Below are 16,311 nucleotides of genomic sequence, written 5' to 3' on the forward strand. Positions count from 1 at the left end.
ACTTGTGCCTTGTAAATGGTGGACAGGCTTTGAGGAGTCAGGAGGTGAGTTACCCGTTGCAGGATTCCTAGCCTCTGACCTGCTCTTGTAGCCACAATATTTACATGGCCAGTCCAGTTCAGTTTCTGGTCAATGGTAACCCCCAGGATGTTGAAATTAGAGAATTCAGTGATGGTAATGTCATTGAATATCAAGGACCGATGGCGGGATTCTCTCTTGTTGGAGATGGTCATTGCCTGACACTTGTGTGTTACTTGCCAGTTATCAGCCCAAGCCTGGATATTGTCCAGGTCTTGCTGCATTTGGGCATGGATTGCTTCAGCATCTGAGGAGTTGCGAATGGTGCTAAACATTGTGTGTACATCAGCGAACATCCCCACTTCAGACCTTACGAAGGAAGGAAGGTCATTGATGAAGCAGCTGAAGATAATTGGGGAGAGGACACTACCCTGAGGAAGTCCTGCGGTGATGTCCCGGAGCTGAGATGACTGACCTCCAACACCACAACCATCTTCCTTTGTGTTAGGTATGACTCCAACCAACGGAGAGTTTCCACCTGATTCCCATTGACTCCAGCTTTGGTAGAGCTCCTTGATGCCACACTCAGTCAAATGCTGCCTTGTTGTCAATGGTAGTCAATCTCACCTCACTTTGGGAGTTCAGCTCTTTTGACTATGTTTGAACCAAGGCTATAATATGGTCAGAATCTGAGTAGCCTTGGCGGAACCCAAACTGGGCATCAGTGAGCAGGTCATTGCTAAGCAAGTGCAGCTTGATAGCACTGTTGATGACCCATTCCATTTTACTGATGATGGAGAGTAGGTTAATGGGCCGGTAATTGGCTGGGTTGGATTTTTCTTGCTTTTTGTGTACAGGACACACCTGGGCAATTTTCCACATAGCCGGCTAGATGGTAGTGTACTGGAAGAGCTTAGCTGGGATGTGGCAAGTTCTGGAGCACTAGTCTTCATTAATATGGCCGGAATATTGTCAGGGCCCAAAGCTGTTTCTTGATTCATGTGGAATTGGCTGAAGACCGACATCTGTGATGTTGGGGACCTGCAGAGGAGGCCAAAATGGATCAACCACTCGGCACTTCTGGTTGAAGATTGTTGCGAATGCTTTGTTGGAGATTAATCACACCAAGGCATCATTAATACATAGAAACACCATTTATTACTTGTGCACAAGGGAGAACAATACAGCGAGAGCTATTGCACTGTCTCAAAGCAGAATACACAAACCCTTGCTTAAAAGCATTTTACAACCAATCAATAAATTTTGCACATCTTAATCTGCTTATTTGCATATGTTAACTGACCAATCCATGTTTTAGTTAATTTCCATTCCCGCCACAACAGGTGCAGTGCCTACGCACTTGGTTATCACAATTTTGATTACATTTGGCATGAGAAAGAACAACAAGGAATGTCTCAGGGCTCATCCTACAACAGTGGTCAGACAAGATGGTATTGTTCTTCAAGGTTGCAGTACTTTTCTCTTAGGCCTAGGCATTTAAGTCAATTTCTCCATTAACCATTTTAGTACTAAGTGGGTTCTCTATTTTTCTAGGCCACCACGCTTCCCCCCTTTTGTCCTACAAGGACAATCCACCACCCTTAGCCAAGTTCTATGTATCCTAGCCACCGGGCTTCATCCTCAGAGGGGTCTTGATCCCTGAGGAGAGGGAGGGAATAAATAGCTGGCTTGAATCAGCAAGGTAGGCACAAGAACCCAATGGCAACTCACCCACCTGAGTACTACCCTTGGTATAATTTCTCCTGACGCATAGCCAGGCCTCCCCCTTAACAACCACAAAGGTGGGCTCCTGTCTCCAAATGGGCATTTGCTGAATGAGGGCCCCATGGTACCTAGGGACTATGCGGAATCTGAGGGGAAAGCCAGAAAATGCATCTCAGAGGAGGAGGGGTTAACAGGAAAATGAGTACAAATCCAACATTTAGTCCGATTAACTTGCGAGGCTACGGCCTGCATTCGTTGAACTGCAGAATTGGTAGTCCATGCCCCTGCAAGGGCCATGCAGGAAAGGATCCAAATCAGAGTCAGCATTCTGACGGCTCAGTTAAAGTTCTGTCTGAGGTCAGCGTCCGCTTGACCTGCGATGCATGGATCTACAAGGGTCCTTCTTCAACCTTCACGGCCGTATGGGTGGTGAGCAGAACTTGGAAAGGCCCCTCCCATCAAGGTTCCAAACAGTTCTTTCTCCTGACTAGGTCCCCGGGCTGGTATTGATGGCAATCTTCAATGGTGGGCTTTTTTTTGAGCTTCTACTACCTGCGTATGCAAGCTTTTGAGAGAATTAGTGAGTGCTATACAGTATGTAATCATTCCCTCATCCATAGTGTGGGTATCCATTTCCCTAGCAAACAAAGGTGGGGCCACTGGGAGGTGCATAGGACGTCCCATTACAACTTCATAAGGAGAGATGGAGGTGGTACGGTTAGGGTGAGAGCGCATGGTCATGAGCGTCAAGGGTATAGCTTCAGGCCATTGCAAACCAGTTTCTTCACATAATTTAGCTAGTCTGTTTTTCAGAATACCATTTTGTCTTTCCAGCGCCCCAGTAGACTGGGGGTGGCATGGGCACGAAAGGTGATGGTTGCATTGCAAGGCCCTTAACAGTTCCTTTATCACTTTAGCGGTAAAATGAGGCCCATTATCACTCGATAAAATCTCTGGTATCCCAAATCTGGGTATGTATTCAGGCAACAACAATTTTACAACAATAACAGTATCATTTCATCGGGTAGGATATGCCTCCACCCATCGCGAGAATAAATGTACTATATCTAAAACATAATTATATCCCATACATTTAGGCATTTGTATAAAGTCCATTTGTAGGTGTACAAACAGGCCCCATGGCTGGGGTCCCGTACCAGCAGTCACTGAGGGTGTCTTGCCTGGGTTATATTGTTGACAAAGCAGACATTGTGGAGCTATTTTAGCTGCCATGGCGAAAAACCCAGGTGCAACCCACATCTGCTGTGCCATTCTGTTCATCTCCCCTTTGCCCCAATATTTTCTACTCTATATAATGTCCTGTCAGGTGTTGACATAGGTATGACAGGTATTACTAATACAATGCCTATTAGTATATTACTATTCACTATACATTCAACATTCATTCTATATACACGTGTTAAACCTCAGAGCTGGCAACCGGTCAAGTCATGATTCTAGTGTTGTGAGAGATTCAATAAATGCTCATTAGTTACCCATAAAGGGACTATCCCTTCATTAATCTGTCTTAAATTTTCTCGGGCTTGTTCCAGTGCCCAAGATCGATGCTGCATACCTCATTTCTGCTTGCTTCGTCTGAAATATCTTTTCCTATTTCAATTAATTTATTGATAGTCCCCGCATGACTTCCAAGCACGGTAGCCAGGCTTTGGATTAACCAATGATGTCCCTATATTGAATGTCGTAGTGGCATCATTTATCAGGCTGCGCTTAACACGGTTCCCTCCTAAGCCTAATCGCATCTCGCCATTGAACTGAACTGCTTCAGTCATCAATTGGTGCGTTAGAGCTGTATAGGGTGCTTGGGTATGGGTTGAGCATCACTGGGGCAGGACAACACCGGATATATTCAAGACTTTGAGTACCAGCTCATGGTGTACCTTATCATACAAAACTTCTGATTAACCAGCACCAAACCATTCGCTGGTCCGGGATGCATAGTGGGACAAGATGGGTCAGTCGGTGTGGTTTGGGGCTTCAATTATCTCTACTCGGACTGTGAAAGTAGAGGTGGAGGTGGCTGGGTAGTGGCAGACCTCCCGTGCCCGATCTGAAGCAAACTCTTATTACAATTTGTAAGCACTTGTTCTCCTACTGTTACATTTATCATTCCCCGTTGCGGGTCGCATTTGGCATTGTCCTTGCTGTACCCAAGTTCCTCCTGCGGTGCGGGATGAGCAGTAATGATCCCCGACCTTGTTGCCAGTACTGATACGCCAACGACCAGGATTGTAGATCTGTGGAGATATTAACATCGGCTCTCGTTCTCATATCTACAAGTGCGCATGTATCACCTGTCATAATTACCTCGTATGGTCCATGCCTGTTCGCTCTGAGCTCACCCTGACCATCACCTTATTCCCCACTTGGGGGGGTCTGTTATTGCTCTTTGGATTTGCCTGTTTCCATATCCTTAATCAGCTGTCAGTCTCTAACTTCCTCTCTCAACTCATGTAATTGCCTACTTAATTCCCTTACATTGTCCTGTATTTTTCCTTTCCATGGCCCTACACCTCCTACTATAATGCCTTCAGGTAATTGCATGGCCCTTCCTGTTATCAATTCAATGAGGTGAACTTGGTAGTCCTATTTGGTGTAGCCCTAAGGAGCATCAGAATGCTGGGCAATACCATGGCCCAGCTGTTGCCTGTCACCTGAATTGCTTAGGCTATAGATGTTTTTAAAGTTCACCATCCCTGGACTCTAGGGGTGGTAAGGAATATAGAATTACTGTTTAATCTCCATAAGATTACACACTTCTTTAATGACTCTCCCTGTGAAATGAGTTCCCTGTTCTGAATCCATCTGGGTAGGCACCCCCACTCCTTCCAGTTTACTCTCTCCTGCTGCTGTCTCATACCAATTTACACGTGCAACAGCTACTATCTTATCTTGTTCAGGTTGCCTGGAGAGACTTTAAAATACATAAAGTATTCTCATAACAGTTTTAAAAAAATAGAAATCAATTATTGACATGTTTTTGCTTCCTTATCTTCTTCTCAAACATTTTATTGTCTCAAAAGTAACCCACTAAATTGTGTCTGACCCTTTTCTTTTAGAATTATCCCAGATTCATTAACTCGGCCAAAAATTGGATTTCTGCCAAACTTTGTCAAGGTCTTGAGCTTAGCTTCATATTTTGGGAACAGACTTTACAAATACAAAAGCTTGCAGCATTTGAAATAGTGCCAATTGTTGTCAAACCTTTTAAAATGAAAGTTCCCTTTTGAGAACTTTATCAAGAACCAAACCTCAAATTTTTAAACTTTGTAAGAACTGTAATTTACACTACCAAAATTAAAACAACCTCTTTTTCATGTGTAATGATTTGTATCCAAGTTATAATTTCCGTATGTTTATCGACACATTCTTTATCTTAGATAGCATCCTCGTTATTCAAAGTAACCTGTTAATTACACTGCACTTTACATCTCACGATTGTCCCAAATTCAAATTCCAGTGCTTTTGGAAAGCAGATTTCCTTTAATATTTAATTCATCTCTTCATAAGAAACCCTTTTTTATCCATTGGAACCACCTAGACTTGTGTTTATGTCTTTTGGTTTTCCTAGAATGTTTTTGAATTTCAAGTAATTTTTTTTTTCAGAATTTTAGAATACTAACTCGTACGTATTAATCCCAATCAGCTTGGAAGCTGATGATGAGGGTTATTCTCTACTAGTCTGCAAGGGGGTGGTACAAGGATTGGTTCATCTCAAACAAAGGCAAGCCCTGTTTTATCTTCACACTACCTTCAAATTATTATTTTTGCCAGAAATCTCAACTCAAACCTTATACTCAAGGCTTTGGAATGTTTGAGTATACTTTCCCTTTAATCTAATAAGGGGCTTTTGACTCTAAAGTGCTCAACTACACACACAAAATACAATTCAGGGAAGAAAACACATTAAAGCTCACTTCCAATGCTTCATTGCACACAAACACATAGATAAAGGTATGTATCAATACTCCTATAATATTGAACTTAACTCTAAATGAAGCTTCAAGTAGCAGTGGGGGGAATAAAGGGATCTTGAAGGCTCCACCTGTAGGGACCTTCAAACTGACGAAAGCTCACATTTTCTCTGCTGCTGCTTGTCAATTGCTCATTAACCCCCTAGGGGTACCCTCTCTCTCTCTTCAGCATAAGCAGCTCTTGTAACTTAGATCAATTCATTTTTTTTTAAGTTACAGAAAATTCAGTAGCGGACTATCTATCTCCCTTAAAAAATATTATAAGCGCTCAATTCTGTCCCGATTAAAAGTTCCATCTGGTGGGAAGCTCTCTCCTTTACCTTGAGTCCATTTAACCCAATCTGAAACATATTGGACAATTTCAGGACCGTAATGGATATACATATAAGCATTTGGGGTTCCTTTCAAAGGGGAAACCTGGGGTTTCTTTGATGCCATATTTCCCATTTTTATTTAATAATATACACAAAAATACACACAGAAACTAAATCTTCAACTCCAGGGGACTCGAACCCCTGGGTATACTACTATTACTTTTCAACTCCAAGGGACTTGAACCCCTGGGTATGCTACTACTACTTTTCAACTCCAGGGGACTCAAACTCCTGGGTATACTACTACTACTTTTCAACTCCAGGGGACTCAAACCCCTGGGTACACTACTACTACTTTTCAACTCCAGGGGACTCAAACCCCTGGGTATACTACTACTACTTTTCAACTCCAGGGGACTCAAACCGCTGGGTACACTACTACTACTTTTCAACTCTGGGGACTCAAACTCTGAGTACACTAAATTACTGGTCAGACTAATCTCCTAAATACTTAAATAGATGACTTACCCTAAGAGTCAGCTACAGGCAGGCGAAGGCAGATCGCAGGTCAATAAACCCCAGAAGCCCAAATGGGGCTGCTGCGGATTGAGGAGTCCTTGAACCGTGAGGTCCTTACGCTAGCGTTCCGTGACTCAACCCCAGGGGTTATTCATCCCGGTGGAACCTCCAAGAAACAGTCGGAGATTAATCACACCAAGGCATCATTAATACATAGAAACACCATTTAGTACTTGTGCACAAGGTAGAACAATACAGCAAGAGCTATTGCACTGTCTCAAAGCAGAATACACAAACACTTGCTTAAAAGCATTTTACAACCAACCAGTAAATTTTGCACATCTCAATCCGCTTATTTGCATACGTTAACTGGCCATGTTTAAGTTAATTTCCATTCCCACCACAACAGGTGCGATGCCTACGCACTTGGTTATCACAATTTTGATTACATTCGGCCTGAGAAAGAACAACATGGAATGTCTCAGGGTTCATCCTACAACAATGGTCAGACAAGATGGTATTGTTCTTCAAGGTTGCAGTATTTTTCTCTTAGGCCTAGGCATTTAATTCAATTTCTCCATTAACCCTTTTAGTACTAAGTGGGTTCTGTATTTGTCTAGGCCACCACAGCTTCAGCCTTATCTTTTCCACTGATGTGCTGGACTCCTCCATCATTGAGGATGGGGATATTTGTGGAGCCTACTCCTCCAGTGAGCTGTTTGATTGTCCACCACCATTCACGGTTGGATGTGACAGGACTGCAGAGTTTAGATCTGATCTTTTGGTTGTGCGATCACTTAGCTCTGTCTCTCACTTGATGCTTATGCTGTTTGGCATGCAAGTCGTCCTGTGTTATAGCTTCACCAGGTTGACACATCATTTTTAGATATGTTTGGTGCTGCTCCTGGACGCCCTCCTGCACACTTCATTGAACCAGGGTTGATCCCTTGGCTTGATGGTAATGGTAGAGTGGGGTATACGCTGGGCCATGAGGTTAAATTGTGTTGGAGTACAATTCTGCTGCTGTCCTACAGCGCCTCATGGATGCCCAGTTGTGAGCTGCTAGATCTGTTTGAAATCTATCTCATTTAGCACGCTGGTAGCGACACACAACAAAATGGAGTACATCCTGAATGTGAAGGCGGGATATCGTCTCCACGACGACTGTGCGATAGTCACTCCTACCTCACTGTCATGGACAGATGCATCTGTGGCAGGCAGGTTGGTGAGGATGAGGTCAAGTATGTTTTTCCCTCTGGTTGGTTCCCTCACCACCCACTGCAGACCCAGCCTAGCAGCTATATCATTTAGGACTCGGCCAGCTCGATCATTAGTGGTGGTACTGAGCCACTCTTGGTGATGGACATTGAAGTCCCCCACCCAGAGTCCATTCTGCACCCTTGCCACCTTTAGTGCTCCCTCCAAGTGATGTTCAACATGGAGGAGTGCTGATTCATCAGCTGAGGGTGGGCAGCACATGGTAATCAGCAGGAGGTTTTCTTGTCCATGTTTGACCTTCATGGGGTCCAGAGTCGATGTTGGTGACTCCCCGGGCAACTCTCTCCCAACTATATACCACTGTGCCGCCACCTGTGCTGGTTGGACAGGACATACTGAGGGATGGCAATGGTGTCTTGGACATTATTTGTAAGGCATGCTTCTGTGAGGAAGACTATGTCAGGCTGTTGCACTAGCCCCCCAGATGTTAGTGAGGTGGAATTTGCAGATTTGACAGGTTGCGATTGCCCTTGTTGTTTGCGGTGCCTTAGGTCGATGCCTGGTGGTCCGTCGGGTTTCATTCCTTTTTTGAGACTTTGTAGTGGTTTGTCACAACTGAGTGGCTTGGTAGGCCATTTCAGAGGGCATTTAAGAGTCAGCCACATTGCTGTATCTCTGGAGGCACATGTAGGCCAGACCAGGTAAGGAAGACAGATTTCCTTCCCTCAAGTGTACCAGATGGGTTTTTATAACAATCGACAATGGTCATCATAGAACCTCTAACTGCAGATTTTTATTGAATTCAAATTCCACCAGCTGCAGTGGTGGGATTTGAACGCAGGTACCCAGAGCATTACCCTGGAATACGAGTCCAGCGACAATACCACTATGCCATCGCCTCCCCTATATGCTTTTCAGCTCCTCATGTTTTCCCATGACTCCATATTGATTCTTCAAGGAGTCTTTCAAGGTCGCAACTTCTTTACGTGCCTTTTCTGCCTGCTGGTTTGCCTTGCTGTACATCTGGTTGAGTTTTCCCAACTCCAACTTTGATTTGCCAACTGTGGAACTGAGGGTCATTATTTCCTCCTTGTATCTTTGTGTTGCCTCTGAAATTTGTTTATTCAGGTCTTGAACAGCTTGGTTCATTGAAGACTTCAGTTTATTGTGCGTTTTCAGAGGCATATACTCAACTTGAATCTTACGCTTCAAATCTTCCAGTCCAGTTTTGATGTGACCATTTTCCTGTAAAACAGCTTCATTTGCTTTTTGCCCATTTTGCTTCTTTTGAGTTATCTCAGATAGCTTTCCTTCATTCATAGCCATCTGCTCACTCTAAACTGCCATCTGTGCCCCTCACTCGGGGGTTGTTTGGCTCCCTATCTGTGGAATTTTCTGTCATCCCTTGCTCTGGAGTCTTTTGTTGCCCTCTCTCTGGGGTCTTTTGTGGCCTTTTCTCCAAAGTCTTCTGTTTCCCTCTCTCTGGCGTCTTTTGTTGCCCTTATCACTTTATTGGCAATTGATCTCTCTCTCTCTGGGATCTCTTGTTGGCCTCAGTGGAGTTGTCCTCACTCTCTGGGATCTCTTCCAATTTTCCGTCCATGGCTCTTTTCTTGTAATTACAGCTTTAAATTGTGTTGCCTCTTTAAGAATTTAAGTGCAGTAACTTTTTTTAATGATCAGGCTGTAGTTGCAAGGAAAGAGTTAGCTTCCCTCTTTTTTAGAGATTTGTTGCTGGGAGATTTTTGACTCAACTTTGAAAGAAAAGCTTTGCTGGTGTTGTATTTCGCAATAAATGTATCAAAGCAGGTGCAGAGTGTTCCAGGTTTTGGTCCTGTCCTGTACTGTACTGGGCTGTAAGCTTGAATCTGCTCTCCTTAGTTTCCATTGAAAGTGCTTTTAAAACTAAGATTTCAGCATTTGGTCCATGCAAGAAGATAAAAGGGTTCCCTTTCTCAGAAGCTGTGCAGGATCTTTTCTTTTTTCTTACAGGTTTCTCTGCAGATTTCTCTAGTTAACTCTGCTAGCCTTTTTTTCCTGCAGATTTTTTTTAAACCTTTGTTTTTTACTTACAGCTCTCTTTCAGCTACTCTCTGGAAGTTCCTGTGACCACAGCCTATTCTAAAACGTAAGTCTTTTTTTTTGCATTTTTGCTCACCATCTCATGAACTGTGTCACTCAGGTTCTTGCAATTTTCTCTCATGGACTTTCAGTCACTCTGGTGGATTCTTCATTCCCAAGTCTGTAGTGAAGTTTCTTCAATTTTTCTTCTTAGTGCATAGCTCTCTAGTCCAATGCCAGCTGCTTTTAGTTTTTCTTACCTTGGGTTCATGCATTTAGCTAGCACCTTTCATATCACTGCAGACCACCATGGTGGATTATGGTCCTATCTTGGATGTGATATCTTTTAGGAGCTCCTACTGCTGCCAACCATGTTGTACTATGCTGATAGTGCTGATACCCCACCGCTGCCAATGATGTTGCATTATGGTATGCAGTGGTTTCTCAACAATGGGACTTGCATATTTAAACACGAACTATTTATTGTTAGACTTTAACAATTTACAAGTTCCAGGTTACTCTCATACATGATGCTGTTACCTACATGCAGACTGGTTCCAGCGTGTTCTTTCTAGGCTGTTCTCTCGGTCTATTACCATGCGACTCTATACATCATTCTGTGGGTGGTGCTATTCTCCAGTCCCACATGAACCCTTGCTCTGCCTAGCACATTTACATTACAATGGCATCCAGGCACATCATACAACAGACAAAAAGATCTGCGTGGCCGAAGACTAAAAGGTCTGAGTTTTTTTGTGATAAAGAATTGTGTAATTATAGCACTTCTTATGACCTGTTGTGAAATACAAATGCTTCTAGGCCATTTCAAATTGGTGGAGTTATTCAACTTCAAGTGGGTAGAAATATTCTTTTTCCCTTCTATTGCTATCAAGACTGTGGACCAAAGCATTTGTATCAAATCACTAAAGTGACCTCAGCATTTCAGCATTCAATGCAGTTAGTGCATGTAATCCAGGATGAAGTCCATACTAACAACAGAATATGACCTTGTTGGATTATGTACATGCGAAGAGAAGCAATGGATAACGGCAGTGCTTTGCAAACTATTTTCCAGTGTGACCCTATTTTATTCATCATCACCTTCTCAAGGACAATTCGAGGTGGGCAACAAAGGCTGGCCTTGCCAGTGATGCCATGTGCATGAATGATATAACTTTTGAAAATGAATATGACCTCATACACTTTGGCTGCGCTTTTCCTGTATTACAATAGTAAAGTACTTCATTGGCTATAAAGCGCTTGGAAATGCCCAGTGGTGAAAAGCATCATATAAAAGCAAGTTTTTTTTAACTTAGTCATGGGTTAAGTGTATGTATGTGAAATATGAAGATCATTGTTCAGATGCATTGCAGGCTCTCATACTCTGACTACCATTTCACCTTGATCATACTGCAGGATGCCAGCTGCTGACTTACTCATCCGCTGCGAAACTACAGCAACCCGAACGCACCGCGGCAAAGAATCTGGTTGGTGGCGCGCGACGATGACGACAGAAAAGCCGTCAACCAATGGGTTTGCGTTCGTGCGGTGACGGTGGAAGGAGGTGAAAGATGGCGGCGGTGTTGCTGGTGCGAGCGGCGGTTTGTCGGAGTGGCGGGAGGCTGGCGCGAACGGCAGTGATGTCAATAGCCCAACGGTCCATGGCGCATTTCACCTTCGTGCCGGACCCTGAGCCCAACCCTGCACAGTATGGTGAGGGCGGCGGGGCGGGAGGGAGCAAGCCCTGCGGTGGGGTTAGAGGACATTACTCCGTGTTGAATCAATGACATGGTTATAGGGTTCAGGTCTCAACTTAGGGAGACAGTGCATTCTGATGAAAGCTCATTGACATGAAAAGTTATCTCTGTTTCTCTCTCCATGAGTGATGCCAGACCTGCTGAGTGTTTCCAACATTTTCTGTTTTAATGCACACTGCTTAAACTCTGGCTTTAACCCTCCCCCTCCATTGACAATATGGTCCCCGAATGCTGCTGAAAAGCTTCAATATTCAAGTTCTGTACTACCAAGAAACTGTTAATATGGTCCCTGTTACAGGTTGTTGTTTGGTGCTCTACCCAGCCTTCCTTCCCCTTGATGTGTAACCCTGATGATTATACTGTGATAGGAACCTTCAAACTCAATGTGCTAAACAGCCAATGCTTACTATGTAAATATTGTAATGTCAGGGAACACAGCAGCAATCTGTTCACAGTAAAGTCCCACACTTTGATTTTGGAGGTGTTGAGCTCCCTTTTGCTTCAGTAAGTGCCACACAACCTTTATATGCTGCCTGAGAGGGCAGATGAGACCTTGGTTTAATATCTCATCCAAAAACAACCACCCCTGACTGGAGCATTTCTTCAGGACTGCAGTGAAGTGCCAATCCAGATTCTGTACTCCAATTTCTGGAGTGGTCCTTGAACCCACAATCTTTTGTATCAGAGGTGAGATTCCTACCTGCTAAGCCACGGCTTAGCACAGTACGGTTTGCATGCTGGGTAGTGTGACTGGACATGACCTTCTCCATATGTCAGAAACAAGAGGAGTGTAGGGAACAGAGTATGCTTTTTTTCCTTTCATAGGTCTCATGAAGACATTTGGCACTGTCAGCAGGCAGGACTCTACAAGATTTTGGCTGTCCACCAAAGCTCCTCAGCCTCATTTGCTCCTCTGTTACAACATGCACTGCACATGCACAATTTGATGGCTCCACTTCCAACTGCTTCAGATTGAAGAATGGAGTGAAACAGGATTGTGTCCTGCCTCCTATTCTTTTTCTCCATGCTCCTGGCCTTGTCTTATCTGCAAAAATGGAAGGAGTCTATTTGCACACTAGGTCAGATGGCAAGCTCTGCACTCTATCAAGAATGAAAGCAAAGATAAAAACACATTGTGTCCTGATCAGAGAACTTGTGTACACTGATGATACTGTGCTAATCAGGCACACACAAACTCTGATACAAAGACTCGTGGACAGCCTCTCCCATGCCTGTAATTTGTTCTCTCTGACTATAAACACCAAGATAAAAGGCTAATGGAATGCTATCCTTTATTACGAGAAGGATTGAACATAAAAGTAAGGATGTTATGCTTCGGTATTCAGGGTATTGGTGAGACCGCACCTGGAATAATGTGTGCAGTTTTGGTCTCCTTATTTAAGGAAGGATGTAAATGCATTGGAGGCGGCTCAAAGGAGGTTTACTAGATTGATACCTGGAATTGTGGAATACCTGGGTTGTCTTATGAGGAAAGCTTGGACAGACTGGGCCTGTTTCCACTGGAGTTTAGAAGAGTGAGGGGTGATTTGGTTCAAGTATACAAGATCCTGAATGACCTCGACAAGGTAAACATTTAAAGGATGTTTCCTCTTGTGAGTGAGTCCAGAACTAGGGGGCAGTGTTTTAAAATTACGGGTTGCTCTTTTAGGACAGAGTTGAGGAGAAATTTTTTCTTTTGAGGGTTGTGCGACTTTGGAACTCTCTGCCTCAGGAGGTGGTGGAGGTGGGGTCATTGAATATTTTTAAGGCAGAGGTAGATAGATTCTTGTTAGGCAAGGGAATCAAAGGTTATTGGGGTTAGATGGGAATGTGGAAATTGAAACATAAGAAGATCAGCCATGATCTGACTGAATGGTGGAGCAGGCTCCAGAGGCCGTATGGTCTACTCCTGTTCCTATTTCTTATGAAAACTGTGGTCATGGGACAAGGTGTTGCATCTCTGCTGCTGACCCCACTAAATAATGTCTCACTGGAAGTGGTTAGCAAAGTTGGATCCATGGTAATGCAGAATCTGTCCTTTGAAGAACTTGCTAATTACACATAGGGAAAGAAGTTACTGTTTTTAGCCTGAAACATGCCTGGAATAAATCAGCTGACCCTTGGACCTTATAAACAACCAGCTTGGATCTATGATCTCAGCACCTTGTATGCCTGTGAAACATGAACAGCTGCAGCTATTGAGAAAAGAAGCTCAATAATTTCCATCTTTGCTGTCTGTGGTGCATTATGGGTATATCCTGGCAGGACAAAATCACGAATGCAGCAGTCCTCTCAAAGGCAGAGCTCCCAGGTTTGTTCAAGTTTGTTAGTGCTCATCAAACAGAGGTGGCTTGGTTGGCTCGGACACAACTGCAGGATGGAAGACAGTTGCATATGCAAAGACTTTCTGTATGGTGAGGTAGCAGGAGCTGGACGGCCAGTGGAATGCCTGAAGCTCTGTTTCAATGATGCTTGCAAGGGTGACGTGAAAGCCCTAGAGATCGATTACCTCACCTGGAGGTCACTAGCTGATGACGGAGGAAAATGGTGATGACTCCTCTGGGCTGGCATGTACCACAACGATGACCTGTGGCTACAGTGTCTTGGCCACAGAAGCCAATGCTGAAAACAGCAATCCACAATGACACCCGGTAGCTTCATGTGTGGCACCTTGTGGCAGAACCTGCATCTCAAGGATTGGCCTCTTCAGCCATCAGCAAAGTGGTGCCATATGAAGAAACCGCATCTGAAATGATTGTTAACTGCATGACCATCAACTTTTGTAGATGGAAGGATGCTGTTGCTGATGAAGCCAAGGCTAATAACTGACATCTGGAGTGGGTTACTTTGCTGTAATTAAAGCCATTAGATTGCATATGTTTTCAAATCAGTGAGATGTTGAAACACCTCACACAACTATGCCTTTGAGTTTTCAAAGTACTTTGTTAGGACCATGCACAGCCATTCCAATGCTCCCCTTACCATCCTCCATGCCATAAGCTTCAGTTCATCCAAAGCTTTGCCTGTATTGTATCCTGTACCAAGTCAAGGTCACTTATTATCCCTGTCATGCTGACCTCCATTGCCTCCTAATTTCCCAAAGTGTCAAATTTAAAATTCTTATCCTTGTGTTTAAATTCCTTCATGATCTTTCTCCTCCCTATTTTCACGATCTCCTCCAGCCTTATAACGCCCAGATTCCATATTCCTCTGTCTGTAGCCTCTCGTGTATTTCACCTAACTTTATTCTATCACTGACGGTGAAACAAATTTCAAGCTCTGGAGTTCCCTCCCCTTTCCTTGTTTATTATCACAAGCTGGGGCAAACAGCAGTGCAGCATTAGTTGAGGTATTGCTGCCATGCCAGTTGCAGTGAATGAAAATTGTAATTGTTATCATTATGCAGTGTTATGCATCAATGTATTATACACCCCTATTCTAAAGTGTTAGATGCTAGCTTAGAATTGAAAGTTTTTTTTTGACATCTTTCCTCTTCCCAACCAAGTGACTGGAGAAGAAAGAACAAAACTGCAGCAATAATTCGATTCTGGATTGTATCTCAGATGTAAAGGAGATGAGACATACTATGAACCATGTGAAGAAGTAGACTGGTGCCAAGTGTACTTGTGTTTAGAATTTGACTTTGTCTGAAAATTAGGTAAAAGTGGTTGGTGGTGACTTTGAAATATCTCCAAACTTTTTTGCTTTATTTTCCTTTTTTTATTTCTTCCTTCTCTCCTCCCTCTAGGAGATTTTAATTTCAGCTTATGTTGAACATTGACATGGGATTCCGAATGACGCAGCAGTTGGTCATAACTGTATGTCGTGTTTTTGTAATTATATAAAAGCACCAATACTTGAAAGGGATTGTGTAAACACTTTGTTGGTTCATTTATTTAAACTAGGCACATGCGAATGTATATACATGAATAGAAAGCTTGAAGATATCCGTAGCAGAGCTGTGTGTGCTGTATTTTGCTCACAGGCCAAAAATGAAACTGTGATTGGATCACATGACACTTCTAGTGATGGCATTCTCTATCCCTTCAAGACATATTACAACACTGGGAATGTAACATCCCATCGTAATGTGCATATCCAGCAAGTCCTTAAAAATACAACAGGTTCTACCTTTTCATGCACCGACTTTGCTGGTTAATTTGTTGTGAATGCGCTATGACTTTCCCAGCAAAACTTGGGCCATTGTGTCTTGTATGTGCCAGATATGATGCGTTGTTACAAATGCAAAACTATCTTAAAATTATGAGTTTGAAACTGATGAGTGTTTTCCAGTCTTCAAAGTTCCTCATCAAACAGTAATTGAACTCAGAGTGATCTCTTGTTTATGTGAAGCAATTAAACTTTGTGACATTAAAGAGATTGGCTAGTGGAAACTTTGTATAAGAAGTTTCATTCATTGTTCAAAAATTACATTTTGTAAAAAATAAATTTGTCTTTTGTAGCTTGACATTATTAACAAACAAAATGATTAATGTTGTTGTCCTTGGCTGTCTGTTGATTCGAGGATGAGTCTACTCAGGATTGTGAGCTTCTGCCATGGGTCTTCATGTGACTGAACAGACTGAGTCTCAACCCACAGATCTTTGGGTACATGGGGCAGGATGTGCTACGAGGTAGTGGGATCCAGAGTGTGGGATTTGCTTCCTTCTCTGCTGCTGCTCTCTCTCATGATTAAGGTGTTTG

At 43.3% G+C, this 16,311-nt stretch overlaps 1 protein-coding gene across 5 annotated transcripts in view; it reads left to right on the plus strand.

The window, feature by feature from the left end:
- The first annotated feature begins 11,381 nt into the window (after positions 1-11,381).
- Positions 11,382-16,311, plus strand: part of bckdhb (branched chain keto acid dehydrogenase E1 subunit beta) — a 358,392-nt gene continuing 353,462 nt past the window's right edge. For 4 of the 5 annotated variants that reach the window (XR_005943144.1, XR_005943143.1, XM_041188862.1 and 1 more), the window contains exon 1: positions 11,396-11,563. Coding sequence is in view for 3 of the 5 variants with exons in the window: in XM_041188862.1 (XP_041044796.1) it covers positions 11,422-11,563 (142 nt within the window). In the remaining 2 variants the exon portion in view is untranslated. Of the gene's footprint in view, positions 11,564-16,311 lie in introns of all 5 variants that reach the window. The other variant, XM_041188861.1, reaches the window with a different exon arrangement.

Source organism: Carcharodon carcharias, chromosome 5 (assembly GCF_017639515.1).
Source record: "Carcharodon carcharias isolate sCarCar2 chromosome 5, sCarCar2.pri, whole genome shotgun sequence".
NCBI classification, from domain to species: Eukaryota; Metazoa; Chordata; class Chondrichthyes; order Lamniformes; family Lamnidae; genus Carcharodon; species Carcharodon carcharias.